This window comes from Rhineura floridana, chromosome 3 (genome assembly GCF_030035675.1).
Source record: "Rhineura floridana isolate rRhiFlo1 chromosome 3, rRhiFlo1.hap2, whole genome shotgun sequence".
NCBI classification, from domain to species: domain Eukaryota; kingdom Metazoa; phylum Chordata; class Lepidosauria; order Squamata; family Rhineuridae; genus Rhineura; species Rhineura floridana.
Genome location: NC_084482.1, coordinates 106775670 through 106800586, shown reverse-complemented (window position 1 = coordinate 106800586; position 24917 = coordinate 106775670). Strand labels below are relative to the sequence as shown.

Here is a 24917-nt window from a genome sequence, read left to right as displayed (position 1 = left end):
AAGAGGAAGAGCTGAGGGCAGGGACTGCTTAAAAGGAAATCTCCCCGCCCCACCTCAATTGGCCCAAAGGCTCCATGTGACCTCCCTCCTCCTTCGGGCTAAACCACCCGAGTCTTCCTTGTGCTAGGAGGTGGGGTGAAGGCAAAGGCACCCCCACATATAGTGGGAACGGCATTTTTATCTTAAGAAAGCTGATTTATTTCTGCCATAAATTTCAGCAGATTTAATGCAAATGCACTTGAACACAGATATGCAATACAAACCACTTCTTCCTGAAGATCAGTTAGATGAATCCCCTATGGATGCCTATACAGTATTCTCCATTGTCTACAGTTTGCTTCAGGTTCAGATGCAGAAAAGCAGCCTTTTATTGGGTCTGGTTATATCTGAAAAAATACCTCAGCCCTTTGTCAGAGAGATACTACTTGATTTGCTACTCAAAATAAAGAAATAAAGAAAAGGCATCCTTCACCAGTTCTGCAGATAGAAGCATCTCTGAAGAGTGTGCACATATGTCAAAAGGGCTATTTCTACTCCATTTCATATGGCGGGGGAAATGAAAGAAAATTCATTGCTTTAATGCCATGATACTATTTGCATAAAAGATACACACATGGGAAATGAATATATATGAAAAATGGAAATGGACTGCCTTCAAGTCAATTCCGACTTATGGCGACCCTGTGAATAGGGTTTTCATGGTAAGCAGTATTCAGAGGGGGTTTACCATTGCCTCCCTTTGAGGCTGAGAGGCAGTGACTGGCCCAAGGTCACCCAGTGAGCTTCATGGCTGTGTGGGGATTTGAACCCTGGTCTCCCAGATAGTAGTCCAACACTCTAACCATTACACCACACTGGCTGTCTCTCTCTTTATATATAATACATTGGAAGTCAACACATTTTCCATCTAAACCACTGCAGATATTAAACAGGGTACCCAATTTAAAAATGTTACAAATGTAATTTAGAAATACCTGAACCATTAATCTTCCACTGCACCTGATCTAACCTTAGTGGTAGTGGTAGTGGAAATCACATCTTTTAAACTTTGCCTTTCCAAGTGTGTTAAAGAAACGGCCTAAAACATTTAGGGAGCAATCCAAACCCGAGATTTACTGGGATGGGGGAGGGGTTGGAATAGGTAGATCTCTGGCTGAGCTGTCTGACCCTGGGCTCAGCTGGGGTTATGCCAGCTTAAGTCCCCCATCCCGGTGTGAGTTCTTCATCCCTTCTCAGCTGGGCCTCAGCCAAAGCTGGTTCTTGAAAAAGAGGAATGGCAGGGACAGGACAGAGGAGACTTACCCCTATTCCAAACTCCTTTCAGCTGAGTCACACGATCTAGCAATCCAGCAGAAGTTATACCACCCTTTTTGCCAGTATGAGTCAAACTCTCTTTTAAAGGCTTGTTTTCCCTTTGCTGGGCTTAGCCAACAGTTTGGAATAGGGGTAATTTACTATAGCCTAATTTAGGCCAGTGTAAATTACACTGGTTTCCTATAGTTTGGATTGCTCAGCACATGAAAGAAACCATCAGTGTGAATGCAGGATGCAGTGGCAGTCAGAATATAGCACTGACTATCATTTTCCCATACCCACATCTCTGAAACGATGCTAGCCAAATTGTTTTGCATTCAGCTCCTCTTGAAACTGCCCTTTTGAGTGAAGCTCCTCTCCTCCGCCAAAGTGACACTAACTGTAACATCGATTTAATAATGGTTTTTCAGATGCATGCCCAGTTTCCTTTTTATAAAGTCTTCAGATTGTCACGAGCCATCTTTTATTCTGTACCTTGGGTAAAATGAACCCTATTGCCCTGAAGTCAGTTCCAGTATTCCTAGGGCATGTGGATCCTTTTTACCTATCTTCCTTCTTATACCTGTATCAACCTCTGTCCTCCACCAGATTCCCAGCTCTGTCAGTCATTTCTTTCCTCTTGGTCCCAGTTGGCTTCTGCTGCTCATCTCCTAATTCCATAGCTTCAGCAGTGGTTACAATAGCCTACAGCATAAGACTCTTTCTCCTACAAAACTGATGTAACAGAGGCAAGAGGACCAAAACAATGCTGTGAAAAGAATGAGTAGAAGTGCAGCCCCAGCCTAGGCATCATCTAATAAATAAGCAGGCCAGGCAAGCACCATTAACTTCAATGGTATGCATTCTGGCAGAAGAAATGGAGAATCAGGTGGGCCAAACTAGACTGGGTTATGCAACATTAGAGATTATTATGTACCTATTAGTGTGAAATGATAAAAACTCCACCATGCTGATTGATATACACATTGCATGAAAATCTGTCCAATCTGATTTAGCACATGAAATGAAGTGAGCATTTATTCAGCAACAATGCTCAGCCACTGGGTTGTTATGTCATTCGTAATTTCTTGAAGATGGGCATGTCTGACCTTGAAGCTCAGCAATACACCTGGAATTATGGCACTGCAAAAATATTTCTTGTGACTTTGAATGAGTATTATTTTATATGTACATTAAATACTGTGAGTACCATATATATGACAAGTGTCTCTGCTGCCATCATTGCGTTTTGCTGGAACTTGGGACTCCCAGTGGAACTGGAAACAGGTTGATGGACGTTCCAGACCAAAAATACTGGTATCACTAGGCAGCCTGTGATCCTCGGCAGCTCCCAGTGGCCTGTAGAAGAGCTGGGCCTATCTGATGTCTTATGTAGGCGCAAGACCTAGACTGTAGCTGACCCCACCTTCTTGAAGAGCTGGCCCTTGTCTGATTTTGCCCTTGTCTGATTTTGCAGGTGCTGACTTCTGTACTGTGCAAGGGATGGGTCTGAGAAATAAGTTTAAGGAATGTATGAGAACTGCATCTTCAGGATAGGATAGCTCAAGGGGAGGCGAACAATGTTTCTCCCCCACCCCGGAATAACACAAACTGTAGTGTAAGGATCCAGGTTCAGGGGTGATGACAGCTATAACCGCAACTCACTTAGGTATAATATCATGGATGCATTAGTTACGAGTTTGCCAATTTGTTGCAAATGGCCATTAAAAAAATAGCCCTTGGGCTATATGGATGAATAAATTTGGTCTCATAAATAATGGGAGTGCCTCATACAAGAATATGGGCTTAATGTAGCTTCTAATCATAGCACAGAACATGTTCCTACATTATTTTCATTATAAGTCCTTTTTAGGGGGGGAGGTACCTGCAGGTAAGGAGGTGGGATGATATAGCCGGCACCAACTCAGTCCTTAAATGATTCTGCTATTTTGTACAAAGTGAATGGGTTGCTATTGGAAGCACAACTGAGTAAAAACAAAACCTGCCCCCAGACACATGGATCAGAGTAATCACCTCCAAAGGTATCCCTGCAGGGAGTGGAAACACATGTGGGAATAACATTGTTGAGGGGGCAAAACATGCCCTGCCAACACTTGGCAACACTTTGAGTTGCCAAAGGACTGAAAGAACTGGGCATGTTGAGACTGGAGAAGAGAAGACTGAGGGGAGATATGATAGCACTCTTCAAGTACATGAAAGGTTGTCACATAGAGGAGGGCCGGGATCTCTTCTCAATCGTCCCAGAGCGCAGGACACAGAATAATGGGCTTAAGTTGCAGGAAACCAGATTTTGACTGGACATCAGGAAAAACTTCCTAACTGTTAGAGCCATATGACAATGGAACCAATTACCTAGAGAGGTAGTGGGCTCTCCGACACAGGAGGTATTCAAGAGGCAGCTGGACAGCCATCTGTTGAGAGTGCTTCGATTTGGATCTGTTGGGAATGCTTTGATTTGGATGCCTGCATTGAGCAGGGGGTTGGACTTGATGGCCTTATAGACCCCTTCCAACTCTACTATTCTATAATTTATGATTCTATGAACACTGTGTTGTCTCACCTTCAACAAGAATTCCTAGGAGTCATATAAAGTTTCTCTGTTTAGAGACTCCAGTCATTAAAGCATATAGATGATCCCTCTGCACATATCCCATATGTCATAAATGTCTTGGATTCTTTGCCATTGTCCTCCTCCCCCTCCCCCTCCTCCCCCTCCCCCTCCTCGTCCTCCCAGATTCAGTCTCTAGGCCAAGCTAGTCCTTAGGGGTGTGTCTCCCTCACAGAGTATGACTGCTGTTGACTTTCCAACTACTTCTTTCACAATTACTTCATTATTCTATCTGACATTTTAGCTCCCCCCCCTCCCAGTTTTGTTTTTAAACTTAGGTTGTAAGTTCTTTAGGAACAGATTTTTCCTCTCCTTTGAAAAGGAGATGTGCCTCTCCTTCCAAAAGCTACATATGCATATGTAGCTCTTTGAAAATGACAATCAGTGACAACCTTCTATTGTATAACACACAGGGAAGTGACAGGACAGTGCTTTCATTTTAAATGCACATCTGCAGGTTATGTGCTCTATTTCTAAATATTTTACTCCTTTAATCCTAAATATTTTACTAAATAGAAGGAGGAACATTTTGGAGACCCTGATGGAGAAAAGGACTTGTCATGGTAAGCTAAAAGAAATATCAGTAGATCTTTGCCTGAGGATAACGGATGACATTCTTGATTAGGGATGACGCCTCCTACTGGAAGGAATAGTCAGGATCCACCAAGGCCTTTTGTGTCCTCGCCTGAGGGAGGAGCCATCCCTTTCACCAGACGGACCCTGCCCTCTCTTTCACATAGATGCTTATTATCAAGAAAGGTTCTTGCCCTGTTCCAAAGCCCTATGATGTGCACATCAAGTTCCTGTAGGAGCAGGCTCCCCCGTTCAACGTCTTAGCACCCATGAATTTACTCCTCTCCATTGAAATTAATGGGAAAGACCTCTTTGCCCAGAGGCTGAGCATTCCTTAGAGTCCTTGTGTGTCTACAGCACATCATTGGATCAGGTGCTTGTTCTTAACTATATTCACCAATAGGCAAAAAAACCTTGCGGTTTAAGAACATACCTACACCCACCAGATATTTCTATCAAACTTTAAAAAGTAGGGAAATTGGGCAGTTACAGTGAATGCACCAAGGGAGCAGGAGACCTGAACTCCTCTCTGAGATATTATACTGTGCTACAAATTTGTCAAAATGCAAACACAATTTGGGTTGGTCTTTCACAGTCCAATCCACTTCCTGTGTAGCTTGGAAGAATTTGATATCATGTGCCTCTGAGCATATGGTGAGTGGTGGCAACACCTGCCATCTCCAAAGACAGAGAATTATATTTTTGTATGTTTGTTGGTGTTCTTCTTAATTTGCTTCTTTCCTGTGTTACTACTGTTTCTACAGACAATCTAACCTAGAAAATTATATTTCTCTCATTCATCCTAGAAATCTGTGTCAAATTTATTTTCATTAATTTCAAAGCCTTTATATTGGTCAATGTCATATGATGGTGAAGACATCCTTTTGTGTTTCAAACAGGAGGTTACATTCTATTTCTATTTTGGGTGCATTAACAGTTGAATCTGAAATTAATTTTTGATGTAAAATCAGACTGATTACAATATGTTGCTACTTAAGCAATGACTCTAGCTGTTGGAAAAAAGAAACTTGGCCTGACCAGGATGAATGTGTTCAGCCTGCTATGCTTATACCACTCCATTTAAGGAAAGGTAGACATGGTCAATTAAAAAAATAGAGATCACCTACAAATTTGCTAGAATATATTTCACCTCCCACTGTTTTATCTTGTGCAAACTGAGACATTCCTTGTGTCCAGTGGAGACTATTCTGCACAATAGTCAGTGACATTATTCCACAATTGTTTTTGGAGTTTTTTAGTGTATATTTTGTAAGTGTTGCTGTACTTCACATATTCACAGAAATGGAAGCAAAAGAAAATGATTTACTTCACTAAACTTGCAAAATAAATCAAACATATTTAAAGTGACTATCTGAACTATATCAGCTTTCTTAATATTGTTGCTTCCTCCCTGCTAAAAAAAGATCAGCACAGCACATGTCTTGTTTCTGTTGTTTGGGCTGATTGCAGGTATTGCCACCACTCACCATATGCTCAGAGGCACGTGTTATCAGATTCTTCCAAGCTACACAGGAAGTGGATTGGACTGTGTAAAACCAACCCAAATTGTGTTTGCATTTATACAAATTTGTAAGTTTGATAGAAATATATGTTGGCTATAGGTACGTTCTCAAACCACAAGGGTTTTTTTTTTGCTATTAGTGAATTCCTCTGCATTTTAATCCGGGAGGTAAGAAATGGGATCTTGTGCAAGTTTGCTGAGAATGAATTCATCATTTTCATGCTTATTGAGTTAAATGGGATTTTCTCCCCTGCAATCATGCTTAGGATAGGTGAAACTGACCATGGGGGAGGAAGGGAAGAGAGAGGAAGAGAGGGCTGAAGTGGGAAGGGGAGGAGGAAGAAGGAGGAGGGGAGGAAGAAGGGAGAGGAAAGGGGGAGGGGAAAGGTAGGTCTGATCATTTACATGCTTATTGAGTTCAATGGGATTTACTCCCGGGAGGGGACAGGAGAGGGCAGGAGAAAGGCTGAGGAAGGAGGGCAGAGGGGAGTGGAAGGGAATGTGGATGAAGAGGGAGGGGCGCAGGAAGGGGGAGGGTAGGCAAAAAAGAGAGGGGATAGGAGGGAGGAGGAGTGGAGGGCAGGTTTGATCATTTGCATGCTTTTTGAGTTCAATGGGATTTGCTCCTGTACAATCAAGCTTAGGAAAGTTGAAACTGATCTGGGGGAGGGGGAGGAGGGAGAAGGGGAGGAGATTAGGTGGGTGGGCACTGGCAGAGGGAAAGCCCCTTTCCTTTCCAAAAAGAAATCATTGTGAACAATATCATTATTTTTATTCTACAGCAGACACATGTAGTCTCCCGCCCAAATTTAAACCAAAGCTGTCCTTGGGCACATCCACCCCAGACCTTTATTTCACTTTAGACAGTCATGGCTTCCCCCAAAGAATTTGGGAAGTGTAGTTTGTGAAAGGAGCTGAGAGTTGCTAGGAGACATCCTATTCTCCTCACAGAGCTACAATCCCCAAAAGAGGGGCTGACTGTTAAACCACTCTGGCCACTGGAGCTCTGTCAGGGGAATAGGAGTCTCCTAACATCTCTTAGCACCCTTCACAAACTACACTTCCCAGGATTCTTTGGGGGAAGCCATGACTGTCTAAATTGAAATCAATGTCTGGCATGGGTGTGGCTCCCTGATTAATCAAGCCAAACAGCTGTGAGTCTGGCTTTTAGAACACTGATGGTTCTTACTGAGCATGCCCAACGCTATAATAGACTTCAATGTTAATTTTTTAAATTAATTAAAGATCAGCCATGCATTTTTTAAACTTTTAAACTGCAGAAGATGAAGGTCAAGGTCAGCAATAGGATTATAGGTATTCTGTGAACATGGCTGATTTTTAATTAATTTCAACAAATTATGAGACCACTGACAGAAAAAAGTCCAAGAGTGGTCTAGATTTTTCCCCACTTGTTTTACACTTTGAACTTTCGATTCTGTCTGACTGTTTTGTGTATCGCCATGAAAACCTAGAGGGTTGTTAAGCAAGCATTTCTGAGTTCAGGACTATAAGTTTTGTAGGGTTTTGTTTTGAAATGAGCTCATGGGAAGCAGCCAAATGGCATGGGAATATTTTCAATGTAACATTGCGGAATGCGAAAAGTCCATGCTGGCTATAGTATACAGTCACTTTTGTGACAAATATGGAAAAAAGTGAAAATGCTTAAAACAAACCACTATAAATGATAGACTGGATATGAAAGGCTGTAGAATCCACAGATCCAAATAAGCTCTTTCTGCAGTATCTTTATTTGTGTTTTAATTGTCAATATGTCTAAAAGCCCAGGTTCCAAGATTCTGTAGCATTCTAGCATAACCAAGAAATGAGTGGGGCTATTCATATGAAAGAATGGTGCTATACAGAAAAAGGCTGTTGTCTAATGAGATGAAGTAGCAGGCTGCAAGTTGAAAAAGAGTGAAACTTAACCCTTACCTCCCATCTTGTCACTGGGTTCACTGAGGTTGGGGCAGATTTATCCCCCACCCAATGGTATTCCTAAATATACGTCTTAACTTTCTCCAGTAAAAGTGCATGGCTGCTATTCATTCCTATGGGGAAAACTGAAGCATTACACTTGGGGACACAACTGCAGTAGGGGCAAAATCTGGCCATCACCTCTGGCACTGGGTAGCCAGGTCTGCCTCCATGGCAGGGATCTCATGGCATGTGTGTTTGTGCACAAGCGCCTCTCTATGCCTCCCCACTCTGGCTCCTTACACATACCATCCATCAAGGTGATGGGCATTTTTCTAACATGTTATAAATGCAGAAACCAATAGATGTAATATATGAACAGCTTTACTTTGTGCACCACTCTCCCTTAATAGTAAAATCTGTGTGTATCTCTGCAGAAAAGAGACAAATACCAGTTGAAGAAATGCCTAGTAGAAAAGGCTCATACACCCCCCCCGTCTGTTGCTATTTACTGTTTCTACAAGTATTGTGGATGAGTTGTTTTTCTTTTCTTTTCCACTTGCATTATTTACAACTCATGCATGCATTTCAGTATTGCTACTTTGGAATGATGTTTGTATTCATTTCCTATGTATTATTGGAAGTATTATTTTATTTCAATTATGAATTATTTAATGTGGAAGAGAAATGCATTGAAATTCACAGCCTTAAGCCCAGATAGCATCCCAAGCTATTAGCTATTATACACCTACACTTTAACAGATGGATTTGCCAGCTTCCAAATGGCACTGTGTGTTCCACATACTAATATTACCTTAATATGTGCATCATTACAACATATTTAAAAGAGCAATTTAGACTTAAGGGGAGAGGAAGATCCAATGAGCCTATCATACTTTGGATATGCAAAACAATAAATAAATAAATCTACACTGGATTTATGCACTCTGTCAATTTGATAGATCTGATTTGAGATTTCAGTGGAAAAACAATCTCCCTTTTGCATGATGTTACTTAGTATGCCATGTCATAGAACACGTTTAGCACAGATTGATGTTCTGTTAGTTATATGAAATCATGAAGTGGCACAAGCACACATTTGGGACCCTATTACAGCATATAACGTCACAGCAATAACAGAAGCTTTAATTAGTGGCTTAAATGAGTAAGTGGAAAATAACGCAACTTACCCATCAGGCTCTTCCCCTTGCCCAGCTTTTGAATTCTGTTCATCTCATTCTGGCAAGGGAGACCTAAAACATAATATGTGAGAGTGAGTTTCCAGATGGTAAGGGACAGATTCTCTAATGATTAGCTTCACAATTGACAGGCATTGGTAGTCTATTGCACACCTGGGAATGAATGATCCACATATGCTTGTACTGTACTGCAGAACAAATGTATGCCATTAGCTTTACTAATTAAAAAATTCACAACATGCTATGCTTAAAAATAGTGTTTGGGGGCCATTTTAATTGTTAAACAGTTTTTCCTTCCCTTCATCAGCCTGATCCCAAGCCAGGATGCTAATTTACTGCTTGCTAAAAGATTAATTTCCACATTATAAGCAATAACATAAGCAATAAGCTAATAGCAATCAAATCAATTCTGAGATTACAAACCAAAATCATGCCCTAGATTTCCCAGGGCACACATGGGGCACTCTACTCCTCAGCCAACAGAACAAGGAAGCCACCATGTGAATGTAACCTCACATGAACTTTTTAGCAGAGTAGTAGGTCTAGACCCCTTGGTCTATATGAGGAGAAGAGGGCACAGAGGCTTTTGTGTGTGCAAATGGATGCCAGGTACATGATGCCACCAAGAGCTGGTATGAACATGAAGACTGAAACCTTGCTGCACTGAGTGCAAAAATGCATACCTAATGCAGGAAGGGAAGCTCTCTGTTCCGCTCAACAGGTTCAAGAGCACAGGTTAGACAACAGATCAAGGGAGAAGCTGGGGGTGGGTAGGGAGCTTCTGTTGGTATGGGGGTGCCCCAAGGGATCCATTGAAAGATGTGGGAAGAGGTTTGCAGCCTTCACAGACTATCATGTGCTTATGTAATTCTTAATGGGACTGAAACACACTTGACTGAATAATTTCTTTATGTGCAATTGTGGTTTTATTGCTGCAACTAAATAGAGGGAGAAAGAAGTTGGGTCTAAGAAAAAAAAATTGGTAAAATTTTATTTTTGAGTCGCCTATCTGGCCGAATAAATGGCCACTCTAGGCGACGTACAACAACATAAGAAAATACAATATAAAAACAAGAGGAACACAATAAATAGTTATCTAAATCCCTCTTCCAGTTAAAACAACATTAAAACTAACCCACCCCAGAGATATTGTAGGCCTGCCTGAATAGCCAGGTCTTCAATGCTTGGCGGAAAACTGCCAGGGAGGGGGCTTGACGCAGATCGAAAGGAAGGGAATTCCAGAGGGTGGGGGCCACAATCGAAAATGCCCTCTCTCTAGTCCGCACCAGCCTAGCTGTTTTGACCGGCGGGACCGAGAGAAGGTCTTGCGTGGCTGATCTTGTCAGGCGGCATAATTGGTGATGCTGGAGGTGCTCCTTCAAATAAACTGGACCGAAACCGTATAGGGCTTTAAAGGTCAATACCAACACCTTGAATTGGGCCCGGTAAACAACTGGCAGCCAGTGTAGATCTTCTAACACCGGAGTGATGTGATCACGACGGCGGCTGTTCTTAATCAAACGAGCCGCTGCATTCTGTATCAGTTGTAATTTCCGGACCGTTTTCAAGGGTAACCCCACGTAAAGCGCATTACAGTAGTCTAAGCGAGAGGAGACCAGGGCATGTATCACACGTGGGAGCAGGTGGGAAGGAAGGTAGGGTTGCAGTCTCCGTATCAGATGAAGTTGATACCAAGCTGCCTGGCTCACTGCCGAAACCTGAGCCTCCATGGACAGCTGGGAGTCAAGAATGACCCCAAGGCTGCGAACCTGGACTTTCAGGGGCAACTGTACCCCATTCAACACCAGGTCTATATCCCCCAACCTTCTCTTGTCTCCCACGAGTAATACCTCGGTCTTATCGGGGTTCAGTTTCAGCCTATTCCTTCCCATCCATTCACTTACGGATTCCAGGCACTTGGACACGGTATCCACAGCCAACTCTGGTGAGGACTTAAACGAGAGATAGAGCTGAGTGTCATCCGCATATTGGTGACACTGCAACCCAAATCTCCTGATGATGCCCCCCAGCGGCTTTACATAGATGTTAAATAGCATAGGGGAGAGGATAGAACCCTGTGGCACTCCACAATTGAGAGGCCAAGGGTCTGAAGACTCATCCCCTAATGCTACCCGTTGTTGCCTGTCTGAGAGATAGGAACGGAGCCATCGTAAAACAGTGCCCCCTATTCCCAATCCCTCTAGGCGATCTAAAAGGATACCATGGTCGACGGTATCAAAAGGAGGATGTTTAAAGGAAACAACAACAAAAATTGTGGACAAAGAATAGCAAAGTGGGGAAGAAGAGCATGACAAGGGAGAGAGTTGTGTACAATAAGATAAAAAGGATGCCAGGAGTAGAAGGAAATTTATGCCAAGAGTTCATATGAACAGGAAAGAAAGGATGAGCAAATTGTGAGATAAAGCCAAGGGAGAAATAGAAAAAGACAATAAAGAAAAATAAGAATCTAAGAGAAAAGTGAATTTTGAGGAACTTGTCTTTACAGCCATGGAGGGTTATCTGGCTGATATCTCTAAAAATAACAATATGAAACTACCACTCAATCTCTCCTTGTTCTCATTACGTCATTTTTAAAAAAGAGATAAGGAGTTAAATTGAAACAGCAAAAAGAAGACAGAATGAAGCATCCACATCCAAAGCTATATGTTTAAAGGGGGTAAATGGGAAAGCATTTTTATTTTAATTATAATTATTGTTGTTGTTGTTATTTATTAAATTTATATCCTGCCCGTCCTCCCAGTAGGAGCCCAGGGCGGCATAACATAAGCACGTAAGTACATAACAGTAAGCTAACCATAGCAAATTACATAAACCCTTTCAAAACAAGGACCAGTCCTCCAGCCACCCACATGGGGAAGAGCCATTCCCAAGTTACAGATGATGCAAGTCACCTCTAACATTGTCATCACCTCATTCTGGACACTCTGCTGTTGGCATATAGTTGGGTTAGAAGGGTTTAAAGAAGATAAGGAAATGGCAGTGGCTAGACCTACTGTTAAACCACTTCTAATTCATCTTAAAAGAGCAGAGGGCACTGTAAGCCAAGATACTAAAAGTGTGTTGGGGCTGTGGGAACTAATTGATCTGGAAAAACAGGGACTACAGAAGTATGAGGTGGTTAGTGACTAGATCCTGCAAACAGTAGCACATATGGAGGGAGAATAAATTTGCTTCCTGCTAAGTTCAGTAGGGGCACATCACCAGGCTCAACGTTTTAGATGCCAGTGGCTATTTGGTGCCAGAATGTTTGCACCTCTGGCCATCTATGTAGTTAATGCCACTCAATAGGTAACAGTTGCTTGGAGTAGTAATAAAATCAGTGGTGTTCAGTTACTTAAGCATGCATATGAACATCAAGCATGCCTCGATGTGATTTTCAATGCCAACTCTATTAGGGAGGAGACATGATGATGTCTCTCATACAAATCCTAATAATACATTTGCCTTTTAATATTGCATGGGAGTGTCTGTGTAAATTTTTTAGCATCAATACACAATTGCAGAGTTAATTTTCTAGTACAGAATTTTGTAACTTACCTCCAGGCTTCTGAAAGCAGTAGCACCATTCATTGTTTGAAAGCTTCCCATCTTTGAAGGAGTCACAGGAGTTGAAAAGTGGTTTAATGCATGGCTCATACTTATCAAGATAAATGGCATTGATCTCTGAGTGGTCAAGAAGAAGGTCATAGTTCATATCCAGTTTGTTGAACATCCAGCCCAACGAATCCTTACAGATTGGTAATATGCTGGTGTCAAATCCTGTAAAGGCAGGAGCAAACAACCCAGATTGAGCCAAAATATACAGTAATCTTAGAAAACAAGAAGCCCAACTAATTGACTTTGATAACTGGGACAAAATTGATTTCAGATTAACCTTTCCTCCTTGACTTGTAAGAAAATGGAACATGATTATGCCAATTCAGAACTAAGTGTGAATGAAATGAATGGGCTAAAGAGACAGCAGAGTAAATCTTAGAGATGGATAACACTCTTGAGTTGAAGCCATTAATTATTGTTTCACAAATGTGAATGGAAAAGCAAGGCGGTTCACAGTTTATTGCTACACTTACAAGAAATCAGTTTGATACTTGTACAAGATTGCCCTTGACAAAGGGATGTGTTATTACCTAAAATGCGTTGGGCTTCAATAAATAATTTTTCCTATGCTTAACCTCTGCTGGTGTGGCACCTTAAGGGTTCCCCTGTTTTTGGTTTATGTATCACAGTTCATTGAAGCCTGTTTCATTCAGACGTGTTGACGTGTGTGCGTTGTTGCGTGAAACAGCATACATTACGTTGGAGTTAAGTTGAGCAAGAAACTTCTTCAGAGCATTAGAGCATGTTAAGAGTCTTTATTAAGACATTATGGCCAGAGGCTTAAGAGTAAATACATGTAGAGTTTCTTCAGTCACCCCCCTTCTGGTGCCTCTCTCTCCAAAGGTATACACAGAAGACAACCTCTCAGTTCAGAGGCAATATGCAGAAGAACAGCCTCACAGTTCAGAGGCAATATTCAGAAGACCAGCCTCACAGTTCAGAGGCAATATTCAGAAGACACAACTTACAGACTCTGTTAGAACTTTCCCAGTTGCTATCTCACGTTACCATGACAACCGCTGGCCTTGGATGTCTGCTCACTCTCAGGCCAAGAGATAACAGTTACTTCTCCAAACTTGCAGGCTTTATGGAAAACAACTAGAGACAGTAATGCCCATGGGTCACAGCCCAACATACCCCCTTTTTTTCCCATTAAGACTGCAAATACTTTCCATTGCATCTATAACTTTTCCATTTCAGCAATACATTTCTACAATACAAAGGTAATACATTTCAATACATTGCATCATACAGATCCATATTACATCTCAGTACATTGCAGTACATTTCAGAACATCTCTGTACATTTAGCTAGAACTTTATTCAATCAAACTTTGGCTCATTCCAAGCCTTGTCACCAGTTTGCCAAATTTCTCCTCACACAAAGGCTTGGTCATTATGTCAGCCACCATGTTTTGTTTCTTGCTGCTCCAGTCAATGCATGACCCGTGCCACATCACAACTATGCCAGAGGTTGACTTACGACTGCTCAGTTCCCCTGCATGATCTGCATCCACAAAACATTCAAGACCTCCTGTCTTTGCTCCTGACAAATCCAGACTCTTTGTCTTCGCGCCTTTCAGATTTACGTCAAGATCTGGTGTAAATGTTTGCGCTTGTGTTTCTGGACACCAAGCTCTGAAATATGCATTCTCTTGTGCTCTAGGTGCACGTTTGCCATGTCTCTTACCCTGTGGCTTGTAAACTCGGCTGCGATGCACTCTTTCAGGCATCAGCCTGACTGCATTACATGAATACTGTGGCTGTGTGCTTTTAACAGCTGTCTTCTTACAGCTCTGACCGTCATTCTCTTTCCGCCCCATTAACCTCAAGGCATCAGCACACTTCACACCCATGGTCATTCTAAACTGCCCTTGTGTCATAAATCCCTGACAGACAACTTTGCCTCTTCTCTGTACAAAACATTTTTCTCTATCAAATGTTACACAATACCCAGAAGTCACCAGTTTTTGAACTGATGAAATATTATGAGCCAATTCTGGAACAAACAAACATTCTGACATTATCCCAAGTTTATTAAATCTCACCAGTCCTCGGGCTTCCACCCTTTTGTGTGATCCATCTGCAAGTTGCACAAAATCTTGCATTTCTTCTGAAGCATAGAACAAACGTCTGTCTTTAATTAATATATGGCTTGCCCCGCTGTCGACAAGCCAGTCAATAGGTGCTAAATCTTGAGACTTCTGTTTACAAACAAAGTTCACACTTCCCTGCTTCAAGCCTCCGTCCCTGGAGTCGCGCTTGACTGCACAGTCTCTTCGGAGATGCCCACGAGCCCCACAGGCATAACAAGCCTTTAACAGCTGCTGCTTGTAATCCTGTTTGCTTTCGGCTGCCTCCTCTGGTTCGGCACTTTTCTCCTCCTTGCTTCTGACAGCTTCCATCAGCTCGGCTCTCTGCGCCTTCTGCCTCCGCTGCCATTCCTGGGACAAATCCTGCAACGCGTCCCACATCTGTTTAGCCGACGGCTCATCTCTCACACACATCAGTTGAGAATCCGATAGAGCCAAGATTATAAACGCCTGTGCCCTCTGATCTTTGCGCTTCCAGGCCGCGGTCAATACCGCCGGGGGTGGTCCATCTATAATGTCCCATAAATCCTCTGTTATCAGCAAAGCCCGCATCCTCGGCTTCCAGCTGCCATAATTCTTTTCCGTCAATCTTTCCATTGGCAAGCCTCCCCCAGACAGGTTTACAGCCATGTTGCTCACCTCCGTCTGGTACAATCAATCAAGCTGCCCTCTGGAACTCCGTCTGCCATTCAGACCAGCAACTTACTCCCGTGTAATGCGCTGTGGATCTGGGCCCATAACCCCTGTTGACGTGTGTGCGTTGTTGCCGTAATGTTGCCTTTGGCCGTAATGTCTTAATAAAGACTCTTAACATGATCTAATGCTCTGAAGAAGTTTCTTGCTCAACTTAACTCCAACGTAATGTATGCTGTTTCACGCAACAACGCACACATGTCAACACCTTAAGGGTTCCCCTCTTTTTGCGACGTTTACTAGGCAGACCATATATATGGGGTGGGATTGCCAGTTCCTTCCCTGGCCTTTCTTTACCCCCCAGCATATGCCGGGTACTCATTTTACTGACCACGGATGGATGGAAGGCTGAGTGGACCTCGACCCCTTTTACCGGAGATTCGACTTCCTCCTTCCGTTGGAATCGAACTCCGGCCGTGAGCAGAGCTTCGGCTGCATTACCGCTGCTTACCACTCTGCGCCATGGAGGGTCATTTTTCTTCACTAAATTCCTTAATAGTCTCCTGTCACATTCCTTAAAATGGTAATATTCTTGCCATAAATGTTTGTTTTCTGTAATGCACTCTCCTGAAGCAAAAGGCTGCATTCTGTGTTAACAAACTGTTCTCCAAACCCACCTTGATGGAAGTTACAAGCTGGTGTGCATGCATTTTAAGGCAGAGCTATTTAAAAACTTCAGCTTGTACTTTCTGCTTCAGGAGAAGAATTACTGAACTTTCTTCACCTTCAAGAACCCATCCCCAGCCCATAGCATGATGGAAGTCTTTCTTTGGGATGCCCCACCCAGACCTCATTTCCTATCATCTTGCTTTAACCTCCCTCAGAGTCAAGCAAGACACATGATTTATCAAAGATTTCTCTTCAATGTTCAGAAAGCTGCTAGCTATAGGGCGGTTTAGAAATGCAACTAAATAATAATAAAATAAATAAAAAAAGCCAGGTTTGTGTACCCAATGTGTTCTACCTCTCTGTTTTTCTCTTCAGCACCTTGACCAGGCTAGATTATGACCAATCCACTGAAGAACTTATCTTCTCTTTTGAACAGCTGTCATTTCTTGACAGTGCATAAAAGGAAGATTTCCCTTTCCATTTAGAGGTTTTTTATCAGACTTTTCTACTTTGCGTGTCGTCCCATTTACAGCTGCTTCTTTGTAACTGGAAAAAACATACCGCTCAGGCTGAATTGTCCCGAAAACCTAGAATAGTGCTGTAATCTATTTCTATTTTAAGGGTTAATTAAAGGATAAGAAAGGCATCAACACTGGAAATCAGGCTCTTCAGGTGTAAGTCTAGTTGTGGGTTCTCTGTGACACAGAAGAATCATCTGCCGTATTCAGATAATACAAACATCAATGCTATTTTATTACAAACTATTTTGAAAAGATAACACGATTTCCTCCAAGCTAAAGACAACTGAAACTGGGGCCTGAGAGCAAGCACCTGAACATCCCAGTACCATGCTTCCTTTGTGCAGTGTCCTACATGGTTGGAGTTTAATATAACAAAAAATTAAAATAATATTTTAAAATACTACTTCCCTTTTACAAAGGCGTTGCTACAACCGACTTACAAATATAAAAGCAAACATAAAAACAACAGTGTTCCAACCATTAACAAACAAACACAAACAAACAAACAAACTAAAAACAGCAGCAAATCCCCAAAACTCAACTCGCTCATGTTAGCCAGGGTTCTTGTTCTGGATAACTTTGAGAAGTAATAGTTTCACTCACTTTCTAAACACAGACATTTCTTCAATTAGGATACAACAGAACTGAGGGCACGCTCATCCATTCATTTATGACATTTCTAGACTGCATTTCTGTTAAAGGCATTCAAAGCTGGGTAACTTCATCAATTCTACTATCAAGTTATTGCTTTCATGTGCAAATCAACCATTATATATCAATCTCCAATCCACACCATTCATTTCATAAAAGTGGGCAGCTATTTTCCCATGATCTGGTCTCATTGTGATCTCGTAAGAGGGATTTGGATTGAGTCCCCAAACCTATGTGATTCCCTTCCACAGATGTTATAGGGGACATATAGGATCATAAAATCTTGTCTTAGAAGGCTTTATTTCACCTGATGTCAGTTCAAATACAGTACTTTTGAATGGACACAGTTCATACATTTCCTTGGTAGTTGTCCAGTGAAGAGATATCAATAGATGACAAAGTATATGATGATCAGAACTTAATTTGGCTTATGTTTCCCTGTAAATAAACTTTTTGGGGTTTTGGATTAAGTGAAGTGATTTGATTCTCAATATTTCCTGCCTCATATCTTCCCATGAATTTACAAATCAAGAAAGGCTCTTAATGCTATTCAGATATGCTATAATGTACCATAAGTCATAATCGACTTGAAGGCACATAACGAGAGTGTTTTTAATGTTTGCTGCCCTGGGCTCCTTCTGGGAGGAAGGGTGGAATAAGTTTCATCCTACAACTAAGGGGTGAGTGGATAGAATATGGACTATTGCTCTCTCTGATTGCTTGACATGACATTGTAGAGTGACTAAACAAGACAACTTTGATGGAACCTGATTTCTTGTCTTTCATTATGTGAATAGGCAGGGGCCCAGCTATGGTCCTCCCTTAACACAAACATCTTTATGGAGGGAGTATGTGCAAGGAATTTGAAGGCATGGGCCTGATTATCATTTGACCTGAAATTTTCTTGTTACAAAAGTGAACGTATGCTCTGTACACACCAGTAATGGTGCTTGTTTTGTTATTTTTGTTTTATTGATACTATTTGAAAATTCAGTTTAAAAAATTTGGGAGAAAATGTAGGAAGAAAGACACACACATTATACCTGTATTGAAGAAACTGCAGTGGCTGTTGATCAGCAGCCAGGCCATGTTCACAGTCTTGTTACTAGCATATAAAGCTCCAATCAACTTGAGACCAAGCTACCCTAACCCTGTATATACCTGTAAGATTGCTTATATAATCTGGGGAATTTTTCTTACAGCACATACCCTACTGAAAATAAATGGAAATTCTTACCTTGAATTTCTCTTCCCAGGGGGTCATGAAGGGCATTCAGATTCTCGGGATAGTGCCTCCCCCTGGTGTGACAGGCAGGGCCCTATCTTCTAATTACCTCACCCAGGGGGAGGAGCCATCCCATCCTCCAGACTGACTGGAAGAGCAAGGACGGCCCCTCGACCCTCAGTGGAAAAACTCTGTGTGTCCAAACTCATTAAAAGAAAAAACGCCATGGAACTAGGCAGAGAAAAATGACAGAACATTAGTAAAAAGATCAAATAATGCTATGAAATCCCCAGGGAGGTCCTAATTACCTCCCCCCACATGTGGGGTGCTGGCAGAAGCCACTATGAACTAGTGTGAGTAGACTAATGGCACCGGAATGAAGAGGAGGGGAAATGCCCTCCAGGAACCCCTGGGAAGAGAAATTCATGGTAAAAATTTCCATTTATTCCCCAGTTGTTCCTGGAGGGCATTCAGATTTTTGGGATGTATCAGAGCCCAATGACCTCCTGGGCAGGGTTCCAGGTGCCAACAAGTCATGCACCAACTACCCTTTGCAACACCCTCCTCCCGAAGGCTGCGTCCGCCGAAGCCCAGGAATCAATTTTATAGTGTTTGGAGAACGTATGCAGTGAGGCCCATGTGGCTGCTCTACATATGTCCTCAATTGGGAAACTCCCCTTAAAGGCAGCAGAAGTGGAAGCCCCCGTCAATGAATGGGCTGTGAGTCCCCCCAGTGGCAATTTCCCCAGAGTCTGGTAGGCCTGAACAATTGCCTCCTTGAGCTACCTGGAGATGGAAGAAGATGAAACCTGCCATCCCCTGGTAACCCCGCCAAAGGAAATGAACAGAGCCTCTGTTTTCCTGAACCCAGAAGTCCTAGGTAAGTAAAAATGGAGGGCTCTGCGCACATCCAGAGAATGCCAGGCCCTTTCCTTGGAAGAAGTGGGATTAGGACAGAATGATGGGAGAACCACCTCCTGCGCCCTATGAAAAACGGAGTTAACCTTAGGAATAAAGGATGAATCTGGCCTCAGGGCAACCTTGTCCTGATGAAAAGTACATAGCTGTGGATTGGATGACAGGGCTCCCAGTTCTGAGACCCTGCGCGCTGATGTGATAGCCACTAGAAAAACTGTCTTGAGTGTCAGGAACTTCTCCTCGCATGTAGCCAGTGGGTCAAAAGGGTGCCCCATCAAGGCGGAGAGTACCCAGTTCAGGTTCCATGTAGGAAACCTATGAGTCGCTGGAGAATTCCTCTGCCCCACACCTCTGAGGAAACGTCAACACAAGGGATGTATGGATAAGGGAGGATCCCCCTTGCAACCCAAGATACTGCTAATGGCAGCTGCTTGCCATCTCAAAGTATTGGAGCTGAGCCCTTTGTCCAACCCTGCCCATAAGAAACCCAGTATGTCCACCACTTTCCTAGAGGCTGGGTCCCTCGCATTGGCTCTACACCACTCCACAAACCTTTTCCATGTGGAGCCATAAGTTTTATATGTGGAAGCCTTCCTAGAGACCAGAAGAGTATCTAGAACTGCCCCCAAAAGCCCCAACTCCTCTAGCCATCCCTGCTCAGCCTCCACACAGTCAAGCGAAAGAGCTGTGGATATGGATGAAGAACTGGTCCCTGCCACAGCAGGTCCGGTCTGATAGGAAGATGCCATGGGTCCTGAACAGAGAGGTGGAGAAGCTCCAGAAACCAGGATCTCCTTGGCCAGTATGGTGCTATTAAGGTCACCTTGGCCTGCAACTGTCGGATGTGTCTTACAGTCTGTAACAGTAGAGGAAAGGCAGGAAAGGCGTAAAGTAACTTCCTCGGCCAAACTGTTCTCAGAGCATCCCATCCCTGCGCCTCCAGATGCTGAAAACGTGAGAAGAACTTTGCGAGTTGGGAGTTCTGGTATGTTGCAAAAAGATCCACTTGTGGGACCCTGAAAAGTCTGACGATCTGGCGGAATACTTGAGGGTGAAGTTGCCACTCCGCCTCCAGGAGCGATGTCCTGCTCAGCCAGTCTGCTGTCACGTTTTTGTATTCAAGCTATGTGTTCCGCCTTCAGTCACCTGAGGTGAGACTGCCCATTGGAACAGAAGACGAGATTCCTTCGCCAGGGCCCTCAACTTTGTTCCTCCTTGATGGTTGATGTATGCCTTTGTTGCCACATTATTGGTTTGCACCAGGACATGGGCTCCTATGATGTGTGAAGCAAACTTCGGTAGCGTCAGTCTCACTGCTCGGAGCTCCAGCCAGCTGATGCTCTGGTCCAGTTCCCTGGCCTTCCACACACCCTGTGCCATGTATGACTCCAGGTGTGCCTCCCAACCGTAAGAGCTGGCATCTGTCATGAGTACATTCCTTGCCAGCATCTCCAGGCTCACTCCCCTGAGTAACCTCTGAGGAGACTGCCACCACCTCAATTCTTGGCACACAGACAAGCTGATTGGAACCTGCGTCCTGCAGGATTGAACAATTTGGTCCTGGAAAGGTATGAGTGCTTGCAGCAGGGGTCAATAATGAAAATGGGCCCAGCTCACTAGGTCCTGGTAGGATACCAGCATCCCCTGGAGTTTTGCCAATTCCATTAGTTCTACAGCCCTGGATGAGGTCACCTTTAATGTGAGCTCCTGGACCTTGGCCACCCGCTCCTGAGTGAGCCTCATGCAGTATTGGACTGAGTATATTTGCACCCCCAGATGGGTAATGTTCTGCGTGGGCTCCAGGGCACTCTTTTTGAAGTTCACCACAAAGCCGTGGCTGGTAAGGCACGACAGAGTGGTCTGAACGTCCCTCTTGCACTGGTCCCTTGATGGGGCCCAGACAAGAATATTGTCGAGGTATGGGTGAACCTGCACCCCCAGGGTCCTCAGATGAGCCATCAGTGCCACTAGGACCTTGGCGAAAACCCTGGGGGCGGAAGTCAGCTCGAGTGGAAGAGCCCTGTATTGGTAATGCTTGTTGGCATAACAGAAACAAAGGAATTGTCTGCACTCCTGTTGTATTGGAACATGGAGGTATGCCTCTGACAGGTTTATGGAAGCCATCCAATCACCTTGGTTGATGGCGTCTGAGATGGATTTCATGGTTTCCATTTTGAATTTCTTGTAGGCCATTCTCTGGTTGAGCCATTTGAATTCTAAAATAGCTCTTGTCTGTCCATTCTTTTTCAAGACGAGAAAGAAAATTGAGTAGACTCCCCTGTTCCTTTTCCGAGCTGGTACTGGTTCCACTGCGCTGATGTCCAGTAGATGTTGTATGGCCATGAGGAAGGCCCTATGTTTGTCTGACTTGGTCGACTTTGGGGTCCTGATGAATTTCTCTCTGGGGCACCTTGAAAATTCCAAGGAGTACCCTGAGGAAACTGTTGCCAGGACCCAGCGATCGGATGTTGTTGCGGTCCAGACTGTCTTGAAATTGAGCAGGTGTCCCCCTATGGCTCCCTGGAGCGCCAACGACTTGGCATCAGGATGACTGCCCCTTCTTCACTCCCTTCTGGAACTTAGATTGGGAGGGATGAGGAGGTGGATGGGATCTTGACTGGTTGGAACGTGTGGATCTATCTTGTCTCCCCCACTGAGCCTTGTATTCTGATGTCATGCTTTGGCAATGGAAAGGCTTTGAGCTCCGAAAGGACTGAATCTGTTGAGACTTACGTTCATTCTTCTTTGCCCCTGGCAGCACCTTCTGCTTGTCCCTAGTTTCAGCAAGGACCTTTTCCAGTGGTTCCCCAAAAAGCTTGCCCCCCCCGAAGGGAGAGTTGGCCAGACACCCCTAGGATCCTGGGTCCACATCGCAATGATGGAGCTACAGGTTACGTCTCACCACTGTGTTGGAGGCCATTGCCCTGACATCAAACATCATAGCGTCTCATGTGGCATCCGCTTGGAAGGCTGCTACCAGAGAAATCTTCTTCAGTCCATCTTTGATGCTCTTGGGAATGTCCTCTCTGCTGGCCAGCTCGTCTGCCCACATCATGTTTGCTCTGGTGAACACTGACGCAGCCACTGAGGCTCTGAAAGTGGTGCAATTGCGCCTCAAAGTCCCTGCACAGTGCTACCTCAACCCTCCTATCACAAGCATCCTTAGGCCCCCTTTCCCCCTCTGTTGGAAGAACCGCAGAGGAAGAGAGAGCAACCACTGGCTGGTCCACTGCTGGCGTTCTAAGCTGTTCCATCATTATGGGGGCAAAGGAGTAATGCTTGCTAACCAGCTTGTGCAGTGATTTATGTTTACCTGGAGTTGCCCACTCTGCTGACCACTGCTCCTGGAAAGAGACCAGGAAAGGGAGAGTAGCTATTCTTGGATGGCCTTCTGATTTAGAACCCCCAGAGGAAGTAGAAGCAGCTGGATCAGCTTCCTTAGGTTGCTCTTCAGGTAATTCCAGGATCCGTCTAGTTTTGGCAAGAATTGCAGGAAAAACCTCTGCTGGGAAGAGTCTCCCCCATGGGGGAGGGGCTTCCAATTCCTCTTCAGATAGTTTCCCTTCCTCCCTGTCTGATGAGGATGAGGCATGCCCTGAACCTGATAGAGAAGCCCCAAGGCAGAGATGGCCTTATTACTAAATTTCCTTTTGACTCCATGTCTCCCCTTGTGACTATGGGAAGAATGGCCCCTCTTAGGCCTATGCCTGCCCTTTTGGTTCCTCCTATAAACTGGTAAGGATGAAAAGGCAGATGAAATGGATATGGAGGAGAGAGATGAGGAGGAAGGTGTGGGGGAGAATGACTTTGTCCGCCTCCTCTTTTTGTGCCCCTTGTGGGGGTGATGCCTTCTCTTTTGAGGAGTGGGCAACTGGGAAGTGCAGGGCCTGGGGCTGGTTCCTGACCGAGCAGTCCCAGTCTGCCTAACCTCTTTTGCCACCACTCCTCTGACCCAACTGAGAAACTTTGGGAATCTTCCTGCCCTGGAATGGAAGGGGAAGAAGCGCTACTTACCCCCTCCCACCAATGCTCTCGCACCTTCAAGGCCTGCTCCAAGTGGTGGGAGAGAGATGGTGACTGCTGTTCCTCCATCTCGCTAGTTTGCACATGTTCACACCTTTCCGGGGACTGCTAGCCATCACAGGTGAACTTTACCAGGCCCTCTGATCCTATGGTGGGAGTAGGAGAGGCCTGAACTGGTGTAGGGGCATAGCGCGGCTTTCCCCGCCTTTCTGCTTTCCCGTCTTTCCTGCTACTCTTCGCGGCAAAGCCAGAGCACACATCCTCTCACCGCTGCCCCCCTATGAGCAGTCGCACCTCCCTTAGATTGAAGGAGAGGCAGCAAATCGCCAAAGACTAGCTGCCGCCTCCTCCTCCTCCTCCATGCCTCTTCTTTTAGGCGAGAAGGCATGAGCCACGCTACTGGCTAACTCCCTCTTGGTGGGCTCCTAGGCCCTCTAACTGTTCTCACACTCCCCGTCCTTATCTAAAGAGTTTGGTAAAGGGAGGGGGAGGGAGGGGGAAAAGTCTAAGAGAAAGGGTAAGAGGATTAGCCAGAACAAAGAAGAGGAAAAGTGAGGAATCTAACAAAAGAAGACAGGCTGGCTCTTAAGGAGCTCAGCCAGACCCTGACCATCCAACGCAAAAGGCAGGGCTGGAGGACAGGATGGCTCCTCCCCCTGGGTGAGGTAATTAGAAGATAGGACCCTGCCTGTTGCTTGGGGGGGGAGGCGCCATCCCGAGAATCTGAATGCCCTCCAGGAACCACTGGGGAATAAGCATTTCCCCCCATTCTACCTGGGTTGTGGAATGCCTTTCCCTCTGCCATGTGCAAATCATCATGCATCAGTTGCTTCAGACATCTTGTAAAGACATATTTTCCCCCCAGACTTCCCATAAGATGGGACCCTGTTATTACTGAATTCCTGTTTTTATCTGTTTTTTTAATACAGTTTTACCGGTTTTTATGCTGTATCTCTGTTTTTATTATACTGTTTTATTGTTTTTATGTTGAATTTTTATATACAATTAGGGTTGTTTAAATATTAAGTGCTTTAGAAATGCTTTTAAATAAATAAGTAATAGATAAAAGAGTGAACAGAGACAGAAGAGAGCTCAACCCTCATCTGCAGGGTCACCCTGGTTCTGTATCTGAAATGGCAGACATGTGTATCAACAAATCAAAATGCTAGGTTATCCATCCTCTGCTTATTTCCCTTCTGTTTTAAAACAGTGGCAATAAATGTGTGTTACCCATTCATTAATCCTTTAAAAAGAAAGAAAAAGAAAGAAATGCTTTCAAAAATGCATGGAGGGAGAGGAGGTTTCTTGTTACAACCAGCGAAAGCGGGGGATGGGGGACTGGCATAATGTATCACTGGCTTCTCTTGTAAAATTGCAGAACTGGGGTTTTTTTTAAGCTTTACACTGAAGAAGAGCAGATACATTTATATGACATA

The 24917-nt window shown here is 44.0% G+C and overlaps 1 protein-coding gene across 12 annotated transcripts in view; it reads right to left on the bottom strand.

Moving 5' to 3' along the window:
• SPOCK1 (SPARC (osteonectin), cwcv and kazal like domains proteoglycan 1) overlaps positions 1-24917 on the bottom strand; it is an 872143-nt gene that overhangs the window by 14239 nt on the left and 832987 nt on the right. For all 12 annotated transcript variants that reach the window (XM_061617192.1, XM_061617194.1, XM_061617196.1 and 9 more), the window contains 2 exons: positions 12689-12910; positions 9122-9184 (listed from right to left, as the gene is read on the bottom strand). In XM_061617192.1, the coding sequence (XP_061473176.1) occupies positions 9122-9184; positions 12689-12910 (285 nt within the window). The remainder of the gene's footprint in view (positions 1-9121; positions 9185-12688; positions 12911-24917) is intronic.